This window comes from Podarcis cretensis, assembly GCF_951804945.1.
Source record: "Podarcis cretensis genome assembly, chromosome: 5".
Classification (NCBI taxonomy): domain Eukaryota; kingdom Metazoa; phylum Chordata; class Lepidosauria; order Squamata; family Lacertidae; genus Podarcis; species Podarcis cretensis.
Genome location: NC_137174.1, coordinates 100,879,066 through 100,903,246, shown reverse-complemented (window position 1 = coordinate 100,903,246; position 24,181 = coordinate 100,879,066). Strand labels below are relative to the sequence as shown.

Below are 24,181 nucleotides of genomic sequence, written 5' to 3'. Positions count from 1 at the left end.
AAAAACCTGGTGGTAAGAGAGCAGATGAATCTCTTTAATGCACTTTTAAATTGCTGTTGCACAAATGCAGTCCAGATGTGTCGGAAAGGGGACTTGGTTTTCGCAAATCGCTGAGCTGCCGATTTTGGAAACTGGGCTGAGCTTGAGCCTCATGCTTCGACACTCAGGTACAGGGGCTGCCAGGAGACTGGTGTTGGCAGGCACTGCTCTCCGAAAAGTCTGCTTGCTTGGATGTGAGTCTCAGTGATTTCAGTAGAAATGGCTCCCAAGTCATTTATCTAGGGAAGCAGCTTTTACCTGTGTGGTTCAAAACCAGGTACAGTGATGCCTCACAAGACGAAATTAATCCGTTCTGTGAGGCTCTTCGTATAGTGGTTTCTTTGTCTTGCCAAGCAAGCCCGTTGACAGCTTAGCGGATTAGCGCTATTAGCGGTTTAGCGGCTTTTAGCGGATCAGCTGATAAGCGGCTTAGTGGCTTAGAAAAAGGGGGGGGAGGAAAAAAAACCCGCAGGAACTCGCAAGACATTTTCGTCTTGCGAAGCAAGCCCATAGGGAAATTCGTTTTGCGAAGCGCCTCCAAAATGGAAAACCCTTTCGTCTAGCTGGTTTTCCGTCTTGCGAGGTGTTCGTCTTGCGGGGCACCACTGTACTTTGGGACTCTGTTCTTACCCTGACATCTCTCCCACCTCTGCTCATTTTCCCAATCTCCTGTTCTCAAGAGAGTTACATGGGTTTGCAACTTATTTTTTAATGGCCTCGTGAAAATTCATCAGCCTTTTAGTGCAAAATGCACATTTCCCCATGCAAGCTCCCTTAACGCAACACATCTGGGACATTATTTGCACTGATATATGCCTTTGTTTATGCACACTGTAACCTAATCCATGATTTTCACACTGATTATCTGGAGGACTGCATGGCAAAATTCAGAACAGTCTGAATTTCAAAAGCTAGCTGAGCTTCAATTTGTATAAGGAGAGCCTGCTGGATCAGGCCAATGACCCATCAGGTCCAGCATTCTATTCTCACAGTGGCCAAGAAGATACCCCAAAGAGAAACAAGCAAACAGGATACAAGCACAAGAGCCCCCACTCCCTTCATGTCATTTTGGACTCACAGCTGTCCATGGAGGTGCAGGTCAATTCTGTGTCCAGGGCAGCTGTCTACCAGCTCCATCTGGTACGCAGGCTGAGATCTTCCCTGCCCACTGTCTGTCTCGCCAGAGTGGTGCATGCTCTGGTTATCTCCCGCTTGGACTACTGCAACGCGCTCTACGTGGGGCTACCTTTGAAGGTGACTCGAAAACTACAACTAATTCAGAATGTGGCAGCTAGACTGGTGACTGGGGGCGGCCGCCAAGACCACATAACACTGGTCCTGAAAGGCCTACATTGGCTCCCAGGACATTTCCGAGCACAATTCAAAGTGTTGGTGCTGACCTTTAAAGCCCTAAACGGCCTCCGCCCAGTAGACCTGAAGGAGCATCTCCACCCCCATTGTTCTGCCCAGACACTGAGGTCCAGCGCTGAGGGGCTTCTGGCGGTTTCCTCATTGTGAGAAATGAGGTTACAGGGAACCAGGCAGAGGGCCTTCTCAGTGGTGGCACCTGCCCTGTGGAATGCCCTCCCACCAGATGTCAAGGCAATAAACAACTATCTGACTTTTAAAAGACACCTGAAGGCGGCCCTGTTTAGGGAAGTTTTTAGTGTCTGATGCTGTATTGTTTTTGATATTTGGTTGGAAGCCGCTCAGAGTGGCTGGGGAGACCCAGTCAGATGGGCGGGGTATAAATTATTTTTATTATTTTTATTATTATTTGGTTTCCAGCATGTAGTATTCAGAAGCATTGCTGTCTCCCGCTATGGAAGCAGAGCAGAGCTATCCTGGCTAGGAGCCATCGATAGCCCTCTCCTCCTCCATGAATTTGTCCTGTCCTCTTTTAAAGCCATCCAGGTTGGTGGTTGCCACTGCCTCCTGTGGCAGAGAGTTCCATAGTTTAACTGCGTTACGAAGGACTTTCTTTAATCTGTCGTGAATCTCCCAGCAAATTGTTTTAGGAAGTGAGAATGTGAAACCTGTTTCTTTCAGTCTGAAATGCCTCTTCGCACCTGCCCTGCAAATGGCAGACAAGAGGCTTCGAAGGCTCCCGCACCTCACCCCACGGATCTTCAGTGGGTCCTTTAAGGAGCAGGGAGAATGGCCAAGGAAGGATCACTTGTGGAGGAGCTCGGAGGAGCTCACTTTGTTTCCAAGCCACAGAGGAAGCCAGTCTCAATTCAGAGGCGCTGCTGGTGTGATTTATTTATTTGGATACCCGAAGCCGTTACAAAGCAATATACATGCAACCAAAATAAAACACGTTGCACAGCTGAAAGAATTGTTAAAGCGAGGCATGCTGTCAAATAGGAATTTATTGCACTGAAGAATTTAACTTCGCTTCCCCACAAACTTTTCTCCTTAAAATTGCTGCTCTAAAGACAAAACAGGCCACTTTTGCAGAAATGACATGGGGCCTGTTCCCTGGTAATAATAATAATAATAATAATAATAATAATAATAATGTGGGAGATTTAAATCTTTGAGCAAGGCTGCTCTTAAGTCCTCATAAACAGCAAAAACAAAAGCCAGTAGTAGGGCAAATATTCAGGTGCATGCCACACACACACCCCGACAGAGTCTCTCTTTGGGCAGAATTTGGCATTGCGGCCTTCAACTATAGCAGAGTGCATAGTCTAGAATCGCAGAGCTGGAGAAACTTTTCCGCATTGAACATTTGTCATGCTGGTTACTGGTCCCATCACCTCCTGGCAAATAGAAGGGGAAGAAATTGAGGCAGTGAGAGATTTTACTTTCTTGGGCTCCATGATCACTGCAGATGGTGACAGCAGTCAGGAAATTAAAAGACGCCTGCTTCTTGGGGGAAAAGCAATGACAAATCTAGTCAGCATCTTAGAAAGCAGAGACATCACCTTGCCAACAAAGGTCCATGTAGTTAAAGCTATGGTTTTCCCAGTAGTGATGTATGGAAGCGAGAGCTGGACCATCAAGAAGGCTGATCGTTGAAGAATGGATGCTTTTGAATTCTGGTGCTGGAGGAGACTCTTGAGAGTCCCATGGACTGCAAGAAGATCAAACCTCTCCATTCTGAAGGAAATCAGCCCTGAGTGCTCACTGGAAGGACAGATCCTGAAGCTGAGGCTCCAAGACTTTGGCCACCTCAGGAGAAGAGAAGACTCCCTGGAAAAGACCCTGATGTTGGGAAAGATGGAGGGCACAAGGAGAAAGGGACGACAGAGGATGAGATGGTGGGACAGTGTTCTCAAAGCTACCAGCATGAGTTTGACCAAACTGCGGGAGGCAGTGGAAGACAGGAGAGCTGCATTTGGACAGGCAGGCAGAAGTGTGATCAGCACAAAACCATGTTTTAAGATACAAGATTTCATATAGGAAGACGCCATCTCAAAGTTTGACAACCTCATAATGCTCCCCAAAAGTCTATAAACATCAGTAACTTGTCATGTTTCCTGATTCAGAGATGGAATCGCTTTATTACAACATCGATGATGAGGCATTCCCTGTTCTTTGGATTCCACTGGAAATCCGTTGAATGCAAGGAGACAGCCTGACAGTCAGCCTATCGGTTGGTAGCAGACTCTGCAATGGCAAAGGCAAGTTCCAGCGGCTGCAAAACAGGGATGGAGAGAAAGGAGATTCCAGAATGTGGATGCCTTCTGCCAGATCCCCAGGCCCACAGATGGTGTGAGATGGAAGCCACACCATGGAGGAGAGGGAGGCAGAAAGAAAGTTTCCGACCGTGGATTAATCTAGACATTGTGACATCACCAAGCCTGGCCTGGCTAGATGGCAAGGGGACCAGCATTTCCAAAGACTGACGGTAGCTGCGGTGGAAAACGGGAGATTGTGTCAGGTCTCGCCAAGTTCGCTACGGTGTCTAATACAAGAGGAAAGATCGTTCCCGAGGAAACTCTTGTTCTTTTGAGGGAGCTCCCATCCTTTGGAAATGCGACTTCTTTTATTTACTCAATGAAAATCCCAGGACGGCCACGGAGGCTGCTCTTGAATGGCTGGGCCTTTGCCAAAGCCCAATGAAGTCAGTGGAAAAAAGTGTGAGTGTTTTAGAACTTGATCTGTTCCCCCTACAGCCTGGTTTCCTCTCTTGCCAGCTTCCAGATGGGGTAATTGGTCCTTCTGTCTCCATACTTTCACTCTTCGCTTCCAAACATAAACACAGCTTCGCTGGGCAGCCGCACGGCACCGTTCCCCCTTCCCGTGTACCTGGGAGAGCTTTTGCTGATAACAGCAATTTTCCCTGCACTGGGAGTTTTTTTGCTCTTTAAATGCTTGGTGGGCCGCAGTTGTTGTTGCCTGCTGGCCTCCCCCCAAGTTGGGGGGTGGTTTCCTTTTGGAAGAGAAAATGCAGGAGACTTGCACTCTTGATGGCTAATAGCTACGATGGCTATGTTCTATGTTAGTGATGGAGGTGATGTTGTTGTTGTTTAGTCGTTTAGTCGTGTCCGCGTCTTCGTGACCCCCTGGACCAGAGCACGCCAGGCCCTCCTGTCTTCCACTGCATCCCGCAGTTTGGTCAAACTCAAGTTCGTAGCTTCGAGAACACTGTCCCACCATCTCTTCCTCTGTCGTCCCCTTCTCCTTGTGCCCTCCATCTTTCCTAACATCAGCGTCTTTTCCAGGGAGTCTTCTCTTCTCATGAGGTGGCCAAAGTCTTGGAGCCTCAGCTTCAGGATCTGTCCTTCCAGTGAGCACTCAGGGCTGATTTCCTTCAGAATGGAGAGGTTGGATCTTCTTGTAGTTCACGGGACTCTCAAGAGTCTCCTCCAGCACCAGAATTCAAAAGCATCCATTCTTTGGCGATCAGCCTTCTTTATGGTACAGCTCTCACTTCCATACATCACTACTGGGAAAACCATAGCTTTAACTATATGAACCTTTGTTGGCAAGGTGATGTCTCTGCTTTTTAAGATGCTGTCTAGGTTTGTCATTGCTTTCCTCACAAGAAGCAGGCGTCTTTTAATTTCATGACTTCTGTCACCATCTGCATTAGTGACAGCAGTCACAAAATTAAAAGATGGAGGCGATATTTTCCTCCAACTTCTATCACACTGGACTCAAGGACATTCATTGTAGCTGAATGTTGGAAGACTGGCCAGAATGAAAGGAAGGAAGGTATTGGACTCTCCTTTGTGGGAGGTCTGTCAACAGATATAGGGTAGCCAACCTGGCAGGGAACTTTTAGCTGTGATTCCTGCATTGAAGGGGCTGGGACTAGGACTAGGTGACCCTCGTGATCTCTTCCAGCTCTACAGTTCTATGAGTTTATGGGTTTATATATATATGATGATGATGATGATGATGATGATGATTTATTATTTATACTCCACCCATCTGACTGGGTTTCCCCAGCCACTCTGGGCCACTCCAATCAAATATTAAAAACAATACAGCATCAGACATGACATTGAAAACTTCCCTAAACAGGGCCACCTACAGTTGTCTTTTCAAAGTAAAATAGTTGTTTATTTCCTTGACAACTGACAGGAGAGTGTTCCACAGGATGGGTGCCACTACCGAGAAGGTCCTCTGCTTGGTTCCCTGTAACCTCACAGCAAGGGAACTGGGATACTGGATCGAGGCCGTTTAGGGCTTTCAAGATCAGCCCCAACACTTTGAATTGTGCTTTTAAATGTACTGGGAGCCAATGTAGGTCTTTCAAGACTGGTGTTATGTGGTTTCGGTGGCCGCTCCCAGTCACCAGTCTGGCTGCTGCATTCCTGGATTAGTTGCAGTGTCACCTTCAAAGGCAGCCCCACATGAACTCAGTCTCACAGGGGGCAATGATGTCCAGCAGTTTAGATGGCTTTTAGAGTGGATTGGGCAAGTTCCCCACAAGCATCTGCTTGGCCCTGTGAGAACAGGATCTTGACTAGATGGGCCATTGGCCTGATCCAGAAGGCTATTTCTTATTCTCTTATCTTTAGCCATGAATTCCATATGTCGCTCCCTGCAGTAGACACAAAGAAAATCTTTGCTGCTTGAACATTGCCTTTAGTCTCTACTGGAATTTGGAAAGGATTTGGAATTGTCTCTCTCCTGGACTTTAGCCACTTTCCTGTTAATACCTCACCTAAATCATTTGCATCATGTAAATCTTCCAAGGCCCTAGGTTGATGAAGAACAGACCCGAAGCTGTCGCAGTCCATACATCTGGATTTGGGTAGATGTCCTGGGAAAGATGGGTTCCTTTGAATATTTGAGCTGGAACACTTTGGAACACTCTGTGTCTCCCTTTTGGCTCTGAGCTGGGCGACCCCTGTTGTTGGTCTTTCTCTCCCTTCGGCCCCGAGAGGTGGAAGGGGGAGACCCCCCAGTGGGGCATGGTCACTGCAATTAATTTCAAGCCGTGTGGTAATTAATTACAAGGATGTTTATATGTCAGGATGCCTTGTTTATATCCCTGGGTTCTTCGATGTGAGGGGCCCTGCCAAGTCGCGAAACCTCAGCCAAGAACGTCCGTCTTGTGACGCTGAGCAGATGTGAGGGGACCTTTTTAACAAAATTCATTACATAGTTTGTTTTGCCTATTGAATGGAATTTGTGGGCGAGTCCCCTTTTCTCCCCCCACTTTTCCCATTTCTGAAGAGCTGCATTATCAGCTCAGTACTCAAGACTTTGGGATTCCCCTAGATGGGGACAGAGGGGCTGTTTTGCATGGTGTGGAATGACTGGAATTCAAGGGACCCTGTGAATATTTACTCAAAAGTAAGCCCCACCATGTGCAGTGGAGAAGAGCACTGTATTGCCAAACTCTGGAAGACCTTTAGTCTTAATTATTTGGTGGCTAATATTCAAGAGTGGCACTGTGGTCTACACCACTGAACCTAGGGCTTGCCGATCGGAAGGTGGGCGGTTCGAATCCCCGTGACGGGGTGAGCTCCCGTTGCTCAGTCCCTGCTCCTGCCAACCTAGCAGTTTGAAAGCACGTCAAAGTGCAAGTAGATAAATAGGTACTGCTCCGGCGGGAAGGTAAATGGCGTTTCTGTGCGCTGCTCTGGTTCACCAGAAGTGGCTTAGTCATGCTGGCCACATGACCTGGAAGCTGTACGCTGGCTCCCTCGGCCAGTAAAACGAGATGAGCGCCGCAACCCCAGAGTTGGCCACGACTGGACCTAATGGTCGGGGGTCCCTTTACCTTTACCTTTATTCAAGGGTTTGGCAAATGACCCATCTCGGGGGGGGGGGGATCTCATAAGCTAAAAGGATCTACAGTATCTAACTTGTGGGCAGCCAATGAATAGCATCTGGTTGGCCACTGTGAGAACAGGATGCTGGAATGAATGGACCACTGGCCTCATCCTGCAGGCTCTTTTAGGGTTCTTATGAAGCCACCAAGACTGGGATTCTCATGGTTTTGGGGGGAAATCATTCCTTTTACCTTGAAAAATATACATATTTCCACATGGAATTTCTTTTAAAGCAGTAAGAGTAAATACTCACCCCACCTCTGAAAATTCCATGAATTTTTATCTCCCCATTCTGCTTTTAAAAGTACATTGTCAATAACTGATTGACAATAGCAAAGATCAAACAAAATGCAGAAGCCCCCCCCCCTCAAGTCTTTTGGCACATCAATGCTTTAAATGTCTGCAAGGAGAGTCTTTTATCAGAATGGGAGTGGCCCAAACCCTTCCAGTAATTTCAGCTGCTCAGGTTTGGAATTCCAATATTTCTGGCCTCCTGGGTCCCTGGAATGCAGATCCCTTTGGGGTCTTTGAAAGCCCTCTTGCAGAAGAGCCCCCTCTGCCTCTATAATTTTGTATGCTAACCACGCATAATCTTGGATTCTGCATCAGGGTGGAATCTTCTATCCAGGTTGGCCCTCAACCCACTTCTCATTAAAGGGCTTTGCTAATGAGCCCATAATAGGTAAAGGTAAAGAGACCCCTGACCATTAGGTCCAGTCGTGGCTGACTCTGGGGTTGCGGTGCTCATCTCGCTTTACTGGCCGAGGGAGCCGGCGTACAGCTTCCGGGTCATGGGGCCAGCATGACTAAGCTGCTTCTGGCGAACCAGAGCAGCGCACAGAAACGCCGTTTACCTTCCCGCTGGAGCAGTACCTATTTATCTATTTGCACTTTGACGTGCTTTCGAACTACTGGGTGGGCAGGAGCAGGGACTGAGCAATGGGAGCTCACCCCGTCATGGGGATTCGAACCGCCAACGTTCTGATCGGCAAGTCCTAGGCTCTGTGGTTTAACCCACAGCACCACCCGCATAATAAATAAATATTAATAATTGTTCAGGGCTGACCTCGGTGGGGTGGCAAGTCTTGGACTCAGGCCATAGAGCAGGGAGGTTTTTGACGTTTGTCCAGGCTTGGACTTTTGGTGAAAGATGGACTTTTGGGCACCAATCAATCAATCAATCAATCCATCATTTTATTTGTGTAGGGGAGGGCGATCTTGTAGGTAAACTGGCTGCTACTTTGGCATGACAGTGCCTGGTTAATCCTTGTGGGAGGCATTGCCCGCGAATTATTCCAGGACATTGCCCACTCACACAATGCGTCTGTTGAGCTTGTGTCGAAAAACCGGCAGTGCAGGGCAATGAGTTGTGGAATGTGTGTCTGGGGTCCTTGGAAGTATAGCTGAGGTCAGAGTAATCTGGTTTAGATTGGAAAAAGGGCAGTTGTTGTTCTCAGGCCCCTGCTTTCTTCAAGGAGAAGAGTGATCGGAGGCCAGGCAGGGGTGGCTGACCACGGGGGTTCGGGATCAAGAATTGTGCCTATTTTTCCAGCTGGAAAAATGCAATTAATGTTGTCTCCTCCTCTCACAGCTGCAGGGCAGCCAAATCCTGGGTCAGATTCATGGCTCCGGGTTCCCTGTAGATGACGGCTCTCTTCGACTTCTTTCTGGCAAGGAAGTGTGTACTTTCAGAGGGGGGCAAAGAATCCCCCCCCATTTTTATTTTTATTGTTTTCACGTAATCATGCATGTAGAAATAGTCAACATTCAACAATGCCCCCCAACAGAAGCACAGGAAGACTTTTCAGTTTAGAGAAAAGGAGACTGAGAGGCAACATGGTGGGAGTTTATAAAATTATGCCTGGCCCAAGTGGATAGAGAGAAGGTTTTCTCCTTCTCCCCTAACGTTAGAACTTGTGGACATCCCAGGAAGCTGAAAGTTGGAAGATCCAGGACACATAAAAGAAACTGTGGAGGCAGAACTGGTAACTGTTAGCAGAAAATAGGGGCATCCCTTTTGATGGCCCAATTCCCCAAGTTTGTTACTGGTCAGAGATTAATGAACTGAGGCAGAAATACACGGAAAGCAAGGCTGATTTTTATTATCTTTTGCAACACAGTCTCGCCCCCTTTGTGAAGGACCCAAAGGAACACAACTCCTCTTAAAAGTTTGCATTTTGGCATGGGGGAGGGCATTCCTTTCTGCCAGGGCACCTCGGATAAGTGTCAGGGTTACATCCAATACTAGGTGAGGTCAGGCAGACTGAGGTGTCCCATTCCTGAATACGAACGTGTTTTCACACAGTTCCAGACAGCGTTTATACAAAGCATGGACATTGGAAATAGGGTTTTGTGGGGTAGTCAGCATGATCACAGAGATGTTCAGCAGGATCTGGAATCATAGAATCATAGAATCATAGAATCATAGAATCATAGAGTTGGAAGAGACCACAAGGGCATGCCAAGCAGGAAACACCATCAGAGCACTCCAGTTCATTAATCTCTGACCAGTAACAAACTTGGGGAATTGGGCCATCAAGTCCTTGGCCGATGAAGCAAATTGGCGGTGGAATGAAGGAAACTGGCAAAGGAGTTGATTTTATATGATTTTTAAAGCTACGCAACTTCCCTGAGCTGTCAAGTCAAAAGGATACATTTATGCATAACATTTGTAACATTTCACAACTTTAAAGATGTGTCCGTGTCCGTCCCCCTGTAATTTCCGTAACACCCACAATGCAAGATAGCATGCCCACACACTATAGGCTCAAGAATCATACTTTTACAAACTACCTTATACAGTGGTACCTCTGGTTACGTACTTAATTCTTTCCGGAGGTCCGTTCATAACCTGAAACTGTTCTTAACCTGAAGCACCACTTTAGCTCATGGGGCCTCCCGCTGCTGCCGCACAATTTCTGTTCTCATCCTGAAGCAAGGTTCTTAACCCTAGGTACTATTTCTGGGTTAGCTAAGTCTGTAACCTGAAGTGTATGTAACCTGAAGTGTATGCAACCTGAGGTACCACTGTACATAGTTCCACAGAGAAAGCCAGGTTTTTCTTGTTTTAACAGAGTGAAAGTAGCTGTCTTAAATGTTGAAGAAAGGTCACAGCCTGGGGGTGCTTTGAGACGACATAAGGAGACACTTGTTTCATGTGCGTCCTGGAGACATGTGGCAGAGCACACAGCAGATGTATAGGGAAGGGGGGGTACGTGATGGGCATTTTCTTTGGCAACACTAGTAGACATCGATAGTCCTCTCCTCTGAATGGAGACAGCTTATTCTGAGTCAGGCCATGGGCCCTATCCAGCACAGTCCCCCTTACTATAGCAGCTATAACAAAGGCGGCATTTTTTCATCTCCGCCAAGCTAAGCAGTTGGCTCCTTACCTCTCTCGCCCTGACCTGGCCACTGTGATCCACACGACGGTCACCTCCAGACTGGATTATTATAACTTGCTCTACATGGGGCTGCCCTTGAGACTGACCCAGAAACTCCAGCGGGTGCAGAATGCCGCGGCGAGACTCCTTACGGGGTCCTCGCTGCGAGATCACATTCACCCAGTGCTATACCAGCTGCAGTACAGTCCTGGAGTACAGGATCAGGTTCAAGGTGCTGGTTTTGACCTTTAAAGCCCTATACGGCCTAGGACCCTCGTACCTATCGGGCCGCCTCTCCTGGTATGTCCCACGGAGGACCATATGGTCTTCAAATAAAAGGATCTTGGAGATCCTGGGCCACAGGGAGGTTAGGCTGGTCTCAACCAGAGCCAGGGCCTTTTCAGTACTGGCCCTGACTTGGTGGAACGCTCTGTCACAAGAGACTAGGGCCCTGCGGGACTTGACATCTTTCCACAGGGCCTGCAAGACAGAGCTGTTCCACCAGACCTTTGGTCAGGGCGCAGCCTGACCCCCCTCCTCTGGCAATCCTCACAAAACTTCTAACCCAATGGTTGCCATTAATTTGATTGGAATTAATTTTATAATGGAATGATTTTAGAATGTTTTATTGTTTTACTGTTCTTAGCCGCTCTGAACCCGGCTTCGGAGGGCGGGATATAAATAAAATTTATTATTATTATTTATTATTACTCTGATGGGTAGCAAGTCAGGAAACAGAATCTTTTTCCAAACCCTGCCCTGCTTCCTACAAAATAAAACACACACACCCTCTCCCACACCTCCCACGGTGCAGAAACGGACGTGCAAAGCTGCCTCTCTGGGGCGCAGAAAGGGAAAGGTCCAGGGATCTCTGGATCCTGCTCAAACCCAGTCAGCTCCTGTGCCCCTGTGCAGTTTGCATCTAATTAGTCTGCAAATTATCTGTGTCCATCAGGCTGACTCCTTTTAATTGGCCCTGGCAAACAGCTGATAGAGCTAGGCCTGGCGGACAAAGGGGCGGCCTTGTTAAGAGCTCTTTGTGCCTCTGAAAAAGGACTCTGGTTCGTCCAGGCTCCTGGGAACAGGGAGTGCAGAGCGGGGGCGGGCGGGGGGGGGGGAGTTGAGTTCACAAGCCTGAGCCGCATGACTCATTCCCAGTCTCTGCCAAAGTAGTAGTGCTGGATCAAGGAAGGGACAGGAAGGCTTAAATTAGAAATGGGGGAAGCATGGTGGAAGGCGGAGAGAGAAACTGGGCTTCCTCCTCTCACTTGAGCTGTAGGGAGCTTCTGCTCTCAAGCAAGGAGAAGCCCAACATCTGCGAGGGTACAGGACGTGGCATCGCTGACCTTTGTGGACGCAGCTGGGGGGAAGGTGCATAAACTTATAGAATGGTAGAGGTGGAAAGTGTGCTGGGCCTGGGGGTAACCCGAGAACCACGGTCCAGGTCCAGTCCAGAATCCAAAGGTTCAGCTGGGAGTCAGTCCAACAGGCCAAGACAGGACACGAGGCAGGGAACCAGGCAAGGACAGGTATAGGATCTCAGGCAGGATCTAGCAAACAGCAATGTTGCTCCCGCAACCTGGGGCAGGGTCCGACAGCCTTTTATCTCTGTCGGGGTAACAGCCGGTCCTGATCCCCTGGCGACTCACCTCCCTGTCTCACCCAAAGGCGAGCACTCCTCCTGCGAGTACTCAGGTCTCTCCTTCTCTCAGACCTCAGTCTCTGCAGATCGGGAGACATCGGTGGGTTACTAGACCCAGAGGCCACCTCAGCCTCCCCTGACCCAACCGGTAGTGGAGCAGCTGTAAGTGATGGCCCAGCTGGAGACAACGAGGTCATCCCTGCATCTGGAGCCAGGGCAGGTTCAGGCCCCGGACTCGGCCCAGCTGGTGTTTGCTGCAGGGGAACCTGTGCAGACTGGGTCTCTTCAGGATCAGGCCCCAGGCTTGGTTCAGATGATGCCTGAGGCAAAGGATCCGGTGCAGACTGAGTCTCCTCTGGTTCCGAATCTGAGCCCAAGTCCCAGGCCATCACAGAAAGGACCTCCAAGGGTAATCTATTCCAACCCCCTGCATTGCAGGAATTTCAACTAAAGCATCCCCAACAGGTGGTCACCCAAGCTCTGTTTAAGAACCTCCAGTGAAGAGAGTCCACAACCTTCCTAGGTCATAGAACTGTAGAGTTGGAAGGGAACCCCAGGGGTCATCTAGTCCAACCCCCTGCAAAGCAGCAATCGCAGCTGAAGAATCCCTGACAGATGGCCATCCAAGCTCTCCTTTAAAAGCTCCAGTGGTGGAGAGTCCCAGAAAGTCTTTTCCCCTGTTGAATGGCTCTATATTGAGTGGGAATCGACTTTCTTGTCGTTTGAATCCTTTGATTTGGGTCCTGCCCTCCAGAGCAGGAGAAAGCAAGCTTCCCCCATCTTCAGATATTTATTTGAAGAGTATGTTGAGGACTCTGGTGCATCAAAGGGAATACATGGGTGGTAGCAGCACAGGCTAGTGATTAATTCACTCAAAAGTGTTTGCCAGGCCTTCTCAGCTCTTGCCAAGCTCACCATCGACACGAGGAAGAGTCAAACTTTCATACAAGAACTCCAGGGTTCGGTGGTCTTTAATATAGGATTTCAACTCTTACAAAGTTTATCTTGCTCATCTTGTTGTTCTTGTTTAGTCGTTGAGTCGTGTCCTCCTCTTCGTGACCCCCCGGACCAGAGTACGCCAAGCACCCCTGTCTTCCACTGCCTCCTGCAGTTTGGTCAAACTCATGCTGGTAGCTTCGAGAACACTGTCCCACCATCTCGTCCTCTGCCGTCCCCTTCTCCTTGTGCCCTCCATCTTTCCCAACATCAGGGTCTTTTCCAGGGAGTCTTCTTTTCTCATAAGGTGGCCAAAGTCTTGGAGCCTCAGCTTCACGATCTGTCCTTCCAGTGAGCACTCAGGGCTGATTTCCTTCAGAATGGATCGGTTTGGTGCCTCCAGCACCATAATTCAAAAACATCAATTATTTGGCTATCAGCCTTCTTTATGGTCCAGCTCTCACCTCCATACACCACTACTGGGAAAACCAGTATACAGACTTTAACTATATGGACCTTTGTCGGCAAGGTGGTGTCTCTGCTTTTTAAGATGCTGTCTAGGTTTGTCATTACTTTTCTCCCAAGAAGCAGGCGTCTTTTAATTTCGTGACTGCTGTCACCATCTGCAGTGATCATGGAGCCCAAGAAAGTAAAATCTCTCACTGCCTCAATTTCTTCCCCTTCTATTTGCCAGGAGGTGATGGGACCAGTGGCCATGATCTTAGTTTTTTTGATGTTGAGCTTCAGGCCATTTTTTTTTTGCTCTCTCCTCTTTCACTATGCCTGAAGATTGAGGCATTTCGTGTGTGTGTGTGTGTGTGTGTGTGTGTGTGTGTGTTTTGCAGAATTCCCAGAGAGTCTTTGTAGGCTCACTGCTCCAATGCAGTTGCAACGTGGAAGGAGACAGGGCAGGAAATGAAAGATAACTGAGGTCAGGAGCCCAGAAGACAGTCCAAGATCACGTAATGTGTACAAGGGGGAACCAGCCGAGTGGAGCCAAGGTCATTATTAGGGAGTGGGTGAAATGCAAACTGGTAGAGAAGATAGTCCAGGAATCACATGGCCACAAAATATATAGGCTTCCACTGGAAAACAGCGATTGCTATGGCAAAGTTCTTGCTAACTACAGGCAGGGCTAGAGGGCCAAACCTGCTGGCTCCTTCGACAGGCTGTTGTTCTCCAGGTGCAGCAGAAAAGGATAATGAAAAGTGGTCTAGTGTCCACCTCCCAGCCAGCAGGAATCCTGCCCCCAGCCGCCTCTGGAGATGAAGACAGAGACCATCCCAGCCTCTTACAGGAGCCCTATGAGAATTACGGGGGGGGGGGCACAGTTGACTATAGAGTATTCAAACTACTGTCTAAAAAAGGGCAGTTCCTGCTCCCCCCCCCCCGATCCAATTCAGGGCCTGATATGGCACTTTGGAGTGGCCCCACTCTGACCTGGGTTGACTCAAGGCAGACTCAACCAGGACCTCAGCCCTTGACCAATTTGAGGTCAGAAGGGTAGGGAATAAATAAACCCGCACAGGATAATGGCCTGAATCTCTTCCTCCCCTTCTCCTGACCACCAGACTGCTCCCCTCTTTCGAAAGTCCTGGATTGTTCCTGTGGATCTGATCTGACTTGGGGCAATCCAGGACTGCCCCCACCTGCTCTAGCCAAATCCCAAACCGACCCAAATTGTCCCAGTTTGGTTTAGAATCCAGGATTCCGTTGGAGCCGAGGCAAAGCCCTGCTATAAATGCCGAGCATCGCTGGGAGCTGTGTTTTGAAGAATTCTACAGACACGGAGCAACAGGGGCTCTGAAAAGGAGACATGATAGCACTTCCTTCTGGCTGCAGGGATCGGCTGTCATGACAGGTGCCAATGAGTTGGCTGAGTGTGGGGGGAACTCCCTGGGGGGGGGGGGCAGCATAAAGCTTGCCTGCCTTTTGCCTTACAGGCATCCCATTGTCCCAGGGAAGGGCTTAAATTTCAAAGTCTTGGAAAAGGTCAGCGTTGCTCAAGGCACAGCAGCCTCGTTGCAATATTCTCTCCTTTTCTTCATCCTCCCACAGCGTTTCACTAGGATTTGTGGATTTCCCCTTTTGCCAAGACCCTGTGGATGTCATGTATGGCCTTGGCCCTCTGCCGTGGAAACTGCTCTCCCTGGAGAGCCATAAAGATGTCTGTAAGGCATCACCAAAACAGCAGGTGAAGCACCACAGTTGCCAAGCAGGGACCAGAGACCACAGGAGGTGCTTGCAATTTGCTTTTGAGCAGCCGGTTCCTTGTCTGTTTCACAGAACAATCCTGGAAATGTGATGCTGGACGCCTGGGAGGAATCGACTCAATGGTGTCAATATTTGGACCGTAATAAACTGATAGGGAAGCCAGGATGCTCTGCAAGTCAGATAATGAATAGCAGGTTAGAGAGATGATCTCACAGTTGGCTCTTCTGCAATTCATCAAGGCGTTGAGTCAGGTTTGATTGAGCGTGTTTTGGTTGAAGATTCCAACTTTGGTCTTCAAAAACTTGGGGCCAGTCGTGTGCAAATGGTACCTGGGCCCAACCCAGTGTGGAAATCGATAGGTCTTTTGTGGAGCGAACTGCCACACTGATGAAGACACTAGCCAGTAGCATTCAGGCCATTGGTCTGCACATGGATTGGAACAATTGTCCTCCACCTTTTGTAGTGCATCTCAGGGTGACCCTAAGGCATCCCCTTGAAACAGGAGATGCAACAGCCAAAATGAGGACAGACATTTGCATGGAAACAGCATGTGCTCATTTATATTGCAAATTTAGAAATTGCCTGGATTTCAGTTTCACAGGCAAGGCAATTTGTTCCACGTCCAAATTGCTCCAAATTCTTCAGTCCGTCTCTTTCAGACGCAGGTCATCCCAAAGGAATCTGGAGTTAATTTGCCCCCAAATTAATTTCCCCACACAGATGCATCCCGTTCAAAACCCAGAATCCTCGTCCTGTTGCTAACCAAGGTTATGAAACATTTCATATATATATATATTTAGAAATGGAAAGAAAAAAATTGTGGGAAAACTTAATATTTGGAAATTTCCACCCCACATGTTGCAGAAAAAGGGGAGGATGACAGACGTCAGTCTGCCTTAGACCACCCAGGGAGGCCCTGGCCAAAGTGGAATGAGAACTCCTGGGACCTTCTAGGCTCAAGTGCACCAAGGGAAATAAGGTAGATGTCCTCCTGGGAGAGCAGGGCTGCTTGCCTTCCCCCCAAGGCCCCCAGCTTGCATGGTTTTAAGAGAGGATTGGGCAAATTCCTGGGGGATACGGCTAGCAAGAGCTAATAGCCATGATAATAATAATAATAATAATAATAATAATAATAATAATAATAATAATTTATTATTTATACCCCGCCCATCTGGCTGGGTTTCCCCAGCCACTCTGGGCGGCTTCCAACTGAATATTAAAAACAGTACAGTATGATGGCTATGTTAAGAACATCAGGAGAGCCTACTGGATCTGACCAATGTTCTCTCTAGCCCAGCATCCTGTCCTCTCAGTGGCCACCCAGATAGCCAAAGGGAAACCCGCAAGCAAGACGTGAGCGCAAGAGTAACTCTTCCCTCCAGTGGTTTCTAGCAATTCGGATTCAGAGGCACTGCTGCTTCAACTGCGGAGGCAGAGCACAGCCATTCTGGCTCGTAGGCCTTGGTAGTCCACTCCCCTGCTTGTGAGCTTGAGGTCCGGCACTGCAAATTCACAGTTTCAGATAATTTCCAGTTAAGCATAGGGATGGGCACAGCACCAGAAGTCTCCTCCTCCGATCTCTCATAGCCAAGTAAGATGGTCTTCATGAACACAATCTGAACAGTGAGTCCATAAGTGACTGTGAAGGCCAATTCTCCACATGTCCTTCCACAGTGGAGACATAGGTTTCCAGGCGGGAGTTGATCCTGGTGAGGGTTTGCCAAGCGTGCCGTCCTCTTAGCACGTTTCTCCCTTTCGTCCTGAGTTTGAGCGTCTTCAAAATCCATGACCAGGGCTGGATTTAGTTTTCATGAGGCCTTAAGCTACTGAAAGTAATGGGGCCCTTGATATGTCCAGCTGTCCTTTGTCAACAACAAATTGTCACTGTTTTTTGTGTTGAATATATGCTATATGGTCATTTATGGACCTCATAGGTATCTAAAGCCATTTGCACGTAACAAAATATGTATTTTATCAAAGTAATTGTTGAACTGAAATACAATCAAGAAGAAGTATATTAATAGTGAATTTTTTTTGGGGGGGGGCAAGAGAGTGGGGCCCTAAGCTGTAGCTTATTTAGTTTATACGTAAATCCAGCACTGTCCATTACACTTTTGGTCAAGGCTGTTCTCCAACTGGAGCGCTCGCAGGCCAGTGTTTCCCAGTTGTCAGTGTTTATACTACATTTCTTTTAGATTTGCCTTGAGCCAACGTTGCTGTGACAGCATTTGTTTCCCCCTCTGCTGAGAATTACCAGCTCTGCGTTCCCTCCTGATTTTTCTTCTGGTGGGATGAGGTCATGGACATTTATAGGACCAGCTTTCTCGCATTAGCCCCTCTCGAGCCAAGCTGGCTAGCCCCTTCTTTGTCCTGAGCCACCAGAACAGCTGGGGAAAGCCAAGGAAGGTTTCCTGGTGTCGTCATTCCTGGCTTCGGGACATGAGGCTCACATTCGAGGGCCTGGGCATCAGGCGCAGTCGAGACTAGTTAGCGAAAGAGCCAAATCTTGGGTGCAGACCAAAGCTATTCAGTTGGCAATGAATCCACATCCACTGAGAGGTTGGGATCATGTTCTTTGGTCCTAAATCTTCCAGCATTCAGCTTCATTAGATGTTCCCCCGTTCTAGTGATAAGAAGAAAAACTTTCCTCTGTCCACTTTCTCAATGCCAAGCATGATTTTATAAATGTCTATCCTGTCACCGCTTCTCCTTCTGTTCTCTCAACTGAAAAGACTCAAATGTTGCCACCTTTCTTTCCAAGGAAGTCTCTATACCTTCTTAATCACTTTCTTTGCCTGTTTCTGAACCTTTCCCAACCCAACAATGCCCTTTTTGAGGGAATGTTCAGGGAGGCAGGAGAGGATATATTGTTTAATAATACCCTTTCTAAGTTGCGCTAGCAAGTTCCTTAACTAAGCAGAGTTTTACATTCCCCTTTTAAATGCACAGCTGATTGCAGGCTTGTGTAAGCCTCCCGCTATTAGGTTCCTAGTAAGTTCCTTTAAAGGCAGACTTAGTTGCAAAGTATATACATGTGGATCTATCCCATGGGTAGGCAAACTAAGACCCGGGGGCCGGATCCAGCCCAATCACCTTCTAAATCTGGCCTGTGGACGGTCCAGGAATCAGCGTGTTTTTACATGAGTAGAATGTGTCCTTTTATTGAAAATGCATTTCTGGGTTATTTGTGGGGCCTACCTGGTGTTTTTGCATGAGCAGAATGTGTGCTTTTATTCAAAACGCATCTCTGGGTTATTTGTGGAGCATAGAAATTCGTTCATTTTCTTTTTTCAAAATATAGTCCGGCTCCCCACAAGGTCTGAGGGACAGTGGACCGGCCTCCTGCTGAAAAAGTTTTCTGGCCCCTGAGCTATCCCATATGGGGGAATAATCCCAGTGTCCTCTGTTGGCTGAACATTTCTAGCTAAAAAGCTGCTCCAATGACAGAAGAAGTCAAAGAGAGAGTGTGTGGCAGCCTGCTTTGTCCTTTTGTTACCTGGACAGGTAAGGTCACGCCCACCTCTAAAGGTAAAGGTAAAGGTACCCCTGCCCGTACGGGCCAGTCTTGACAGACTCTGGGGTTGTGCGCCCATCTCACTTAAGAGGCCAGGGGCCAGCGCTGTCCGGAGACACTTCCGGATCACGTGGCCAGCGTGACATCGCAGCTCTGGCGAGCCAGAGCCGCACACGGAAACACCGTTTACCTTCCCGCTGGTAAGCGGTCCCTATTTATCTACTTGCACCCGGAGGTGCTTTCGAACTGCTAGGTTGGCAGGCGCTGGGACCGAGCAGCGGGGGCGTACCCCGCCGCAGGGATTCGAACCGCCGACCTTTCGATTGGCAAGTCCTAGGTGCTGAGGCTTTAACCCACAGCGCCACCTGCGTCCCCACGCCCACCTCTAGTCACATGCAAAGGAAGTATGTCCCAGCCAGGAGGAAACAGGAAGTTTTCAACTGGCTGGACCAAACATTCCCCCACATGTCCACTCTAGGAAAACAAGGAATGTTGTACTTGACTGCTACTTATGTATCACTGTTGGCTATTTGCAGTATGGTAGCGCCGCAGAGAGCTTGCTGGGGAGATCATGCATTAAAAAGAAAGGGACTCAAAAATAACTTAAGGAAGGTTTTAATTACAAAAAAAAAACAAAAACTCCTTATACACTAAATACATTAACAACAAACCAGACCCAACCACCAACCCAACCCCCAGGGTAATGGGAGAGCTAGGTGCTGCTCCTTATATACTACATGCAAATGCTGACACACCTTAATCAATGCAACTCAGCAGCACCTGCTATGTTTCACAGCTGTAAAGCTGGGTCTCGTTATCTTGCTCTGGCCCTTGCTCTGGCCCCTTAAAGACATACACATTAGGTGGAACAATGATGAACCTTTACATTTAAAGTAACCATTCAACATTTCCCCTGCGGTTCATCATTGTGGAACAAAAACATAAAGCATACTTTGTACATGTTTTTCATGTGTAACCTTTGGAAGTGCTTTTGTAAAAATGTCCGCAATTTGATTATCACCTGGGACATATTCAAATACAATCATTTCGTCAGCAATTAGTTTCTTTACAAACTGCAAACGTAATCTTAAGACTCTAGTGCGCTGCATATTGGTCTCTGAACACAGGATAGCGAGTCCGCTCTGGGAATCAAGGTAAACTTTTACTGGTAGCGTTACTTGCATCTGTAGGTCTGCAAATACTTGCAGATACCATTCTACATCACGAGTGGCCTGAACGCATGCACATAATTCACTCTCTGTTGTGGAGAGACAAATAATGGTTTGTGTCTGGGACTTCCATTCAAATGGACAACCGTTATAACAAAACACCATACCAGACACACCCCTGCAATTCTTTTGTTCCACTGCATGAGATGCATCGCAGAAAATTTCAAAACCTTTGTCAATACTTGACGTAAACTGCAACCTATAATGTTTGGTATGTTTAAGGTACATTACCACTCTCTTAAGAGCAGAGAAACATTGTGTAGTAGGCTTTTCCACAAATTTTGCCAGAAAGTGAAAAGCATAAGTTATATCTGGTCTTGAGATTCTTTGAATGAAATTTAGCTTGCCTATAGCAGAACGATACAAAGTTTTGTTAGGGAATGGCTTATCTTCACCTGTAAAGGTGAAACCACACACCATAGGCGTTTCCTTCCCATTTGCATTTTCTAAACGTAGCATTTCAACAAGGTCATCAATTTTTGCAGTTTGATGAACCAGAAAAGATCCATTTTTGCCTTTCTCAATTTGCATGGATAAGTAATTTTTAGCTATGCCTAATTCCACCACATCAAATTTCTTCTGTAACTGTGAAACTACCTCTTCATATTCCTGTTTAGTTTTTGTAGAAATTAACACGTCATCTACATACACACATATCTTTGTTACAGAGTTTGCCCCTTCCTTTATAAACACACAGTTGTCTGCCTTTCCTTGTGAAAAACCAATATCCAGCAATTCTTTTGCTAAAGTTTGGTGCCAATTCCTTCCACTTTGGTGCAGACCATAAAGGGATTTATTTAATTTGCATACCAAACCTTCAGCGGCGTCTATGCCTTCAGGGACACGCATAAAAATTTGTTCTTTTAAATCTGCAAACAAATAGGCAGTTTTTATATCTAGGTGGTAAACAGAGTGTCCACGTTGTGATGCATCTTTTAACAAAAGCTTAACTGTTTCATATTTTACACTTGGTGAATAACACAAATCATAATCTTCGCCTGGAATTTGTTGAAAACCCCTAGCAACTAATCTTGCCTTGTACCTTACAACTTCATTTTTGTCATTCATTTTAACTCTATAAACCCATTTTGAATCAATAAGTCTCATATCTGGGGTTTGTGGTACAAGAGACCAAGTGTTATGCTCTTTTAAAGAAGCTATCTCGGAGTTCATAGCTTTATACCAATTTACAGCTTGGTGCTTAGGTAAATTCTGAACATCATTGTAGCTTTTTGGCTCAAAAACCGCATACACAGTATTAAAATGTTCATCTGCAAAACGTTGTGGCTTCTGCCTCTTTCTATCTGAACGTCTTAGTCCAGAAGGAGAGTCAGACTCCTCAGACTTAATGGGACTAAGTGAACCACTAGTTTCAGGTTGTAAATCATCATTGTCAGACTGAAGAGGTGCCTGTAGGCTAAGCTCATGGTCAGAAAACTCAAGAGAATCTAACCTCCCCTCGGGTGCCTGTGACTTTAAATCACCAAGCAAATTATCAGATTCAACAGGCTTTTCGTCTTTTTCCATTAATTCAGAAGCACCATTTCCTGCTGCTGCTGCTGCTTCTTCCTCTTCTTCCTCAGTACTATCTATACCGTCAGTATCTTGGAAAACAGCAACTCCATTCCAATTTACAGTTTGTATCATGCTTCTGGTAATATGAAATTTGCCAGTTGCTGGTATGTAAATTCTGTACGCCCCCTGCTGGTAGCCCATTAATTTTCCCTGAACACTACGCTCACCCAATTTTTGCTTAGCGGGATAATGCATAGTTACATCTGAACCCCAAATGCGTAGGTATTTCAGATTAGGGCGTTTTTTTAAACAGCTTCTCATAGGGGGTGACATCTAAACCAGAATGATAACTGCGATTTCTAACATAACAAAATGCATTAAGCGCTTCAGCCCAAAAGTCTTTGGGCAGATTAGCATCGTGCAGATAAGTTTTAACCCCTGCCTGCAGGTCACGCTGCACAACCTCAACAAGCCCATTTTGCCAGGGACTTCGGGGGCAAGATAACTCATGAGTAGTCCCCTGCGCTTCCAGGAAATTCTCAAAATCCTCGGAAACAAATTCCCCACCCCGGTCAGAAAACAGGTTCTTAATTGGTTTGTTAAAGTGCGTTTTTACCCAGTTGCAAAAAACTTTGTACTTCTCAAATGCTTGGGACTTCTCAGCTATTGCATAAGTCCAACAATATCTACTATACTGGTCTATGAGAGTGAGCCAGTACTTTGAACCTCCTAATGATGGTGGGAGTGGCCCAACTAAGTCACAATGTACACGCTCAAATGGCTCAGTTACTTTCCTATCTGAGCACCTACCCTTGCGTGCAACCTTAATCTTATTCTTGCAACAAGATAGACATTGCATAAAGAATTTACATGGTTTTAAGTTGAGGCCATTAACAATATTCTTCGTCCTAATTACATCAGCAAAATTCAAGTGTCCCAGAATTCTGTGCGCCTCATGGACACACCCAGAATGTGGCCTTACATTCCTCAACCCCTGGCTTGACTGTGCTGCTCTGCAATTTATAGGCGATTGGGAGTAGGTGCGAAAATACAGTCTATATAAACCATCAGAGTCCCGGGCATACAATAGACGTTTGTTCCCCTCAAAAAACTCACACATTGAATTTAAGAAACGCACACTTATGCCTTGACGAGCAAAACACCTTACTGATAATAAATTGTCCACTGATGGGCAGTAAATGCAGTTCGCTATTGTTATGTTTAAAGAGTCAAGTTTAACAGTACCTCTGCCAAGTGACTGCAAGACTTGTGAATTGGCTAAATGTACATTACCAATTTCCTCTTCGAAAGAAATAAACAAGCTTCCATTGTTGCAAACGTGGTGAGAAGCTCCTGAGTCCACAATAAAAGAATTCCACTTGGCACCTTTAATTCTTTTATGATCTGCAGTCCGAGCATGAAAAGCTCGCGGCTCATTTCTGTCTTTACGGTGCGATGTTGGCTGCTGGGATGACAACCGTGACTGACGAGCAGAAACAGGCTTAGGAGTACTTTGCTTTCTTTTGGATCTGCAGTCCTTTGCAAAATGTCCTTGCTTATTGCAGAACCAACAACGCTTTGCAGCTTTAAATGCAGTCGCATCACCAAAAGGTTGCATATGGCGTTCCTCATTACTTCTGGAAATAGGAGTGCTTATGGCACAAGCCTCCCTTCTATCCAACTCGCCCATTAATCTTGCCGTCACCCCTTCCACAGTTAATTGTGCTGGTGGAACGGCAGATATCTGGCTAGCTATACCATCAAAGTCCTCATTAAGGGAACAAAGAATGATAAAAACATACTGAATATCAGGTATGTCCATGTCCCTTCGAATTAATTCGCCGCGTATTGCCTCCAGACGTCTCAAGTGTGCTGCCAAATCGCCAGCAGGCTGCAACTTCGTCTGGTACAGCTGCTTGAAAAACGTCAATGCAGACGCTGACTCTTTTCTAATATGCACTGCTGCAAGACTGTCCCACATTTCTTTGGCAGTTTTCTTATTCCTTATATAGACTACTTGCTGGTCGCTGACTGCCAAATTAATTATCGCCCTGGCTTTTGCATCTCCTTTCGACCAAGCATTAGTTACAGGGTCAGGAGGGTCATCAGTTACATAGGTCCATACTTCCCTAGAGGTCAAAAGCGCCTCCACCTGAAAAGACCATAAACTATAGTTCTCATCTGTTAGCTGTGGGAAGACCAGAGCCTTCTCAGCTTCAGGAACCCGGTCAACCATTCTGGAAATCTTCCAGACCCACAAAAACTACACTAACAGGAGAAGGAGTTTTCAAACCTTTCTCAGAGTCCAAAAATATGCAGTCATCCACTCAGCAGCTGGGCCCATAACCAAAGATGTTGGCTATTTGCAGTATGGTAGCGCCGCAGAGAGCTTGCTGGGGAGATCATGCATTAAAAAGAAAGGGACTCAAAAATAACTTAAGGAAGGTTTTAATTACAAAAAAACAAAA

General features: G+C 47.0%; 1 protein-coding gene across 2 annotated transcripts in view; it reads left to right on the top strand.

Annotated features, from left to right (window-relative positions):
* P3H2 (prolyl 3-hydroxylase 2) overlaps nucleotides 1–24,181 on the top strand; it is a 126,073-nt gene that overhangs the window by 36,434 nt on the left and 65,458 nt on the right. The window contains exon 1 of one of the 2 annotated variants that reach the window (XM_079977868.1): nucleotides 3,686–4,127. The exons of the other annotated variant lie outside the window; for it this stretch is intronic. Coding sequence (XP_079833994.1) covers nucleotides 4,107–4,127 — 21 coding nt within the window. The 5' untranslated portion in view covers nucleotides 3,686–4,106. Of the gene's footprint in view, nucleotides 1–3,685; nucleotides 4,128–24,181 lie in introns of those variants that run through there. 2 annotated transcript variants of the gene reach the window in all.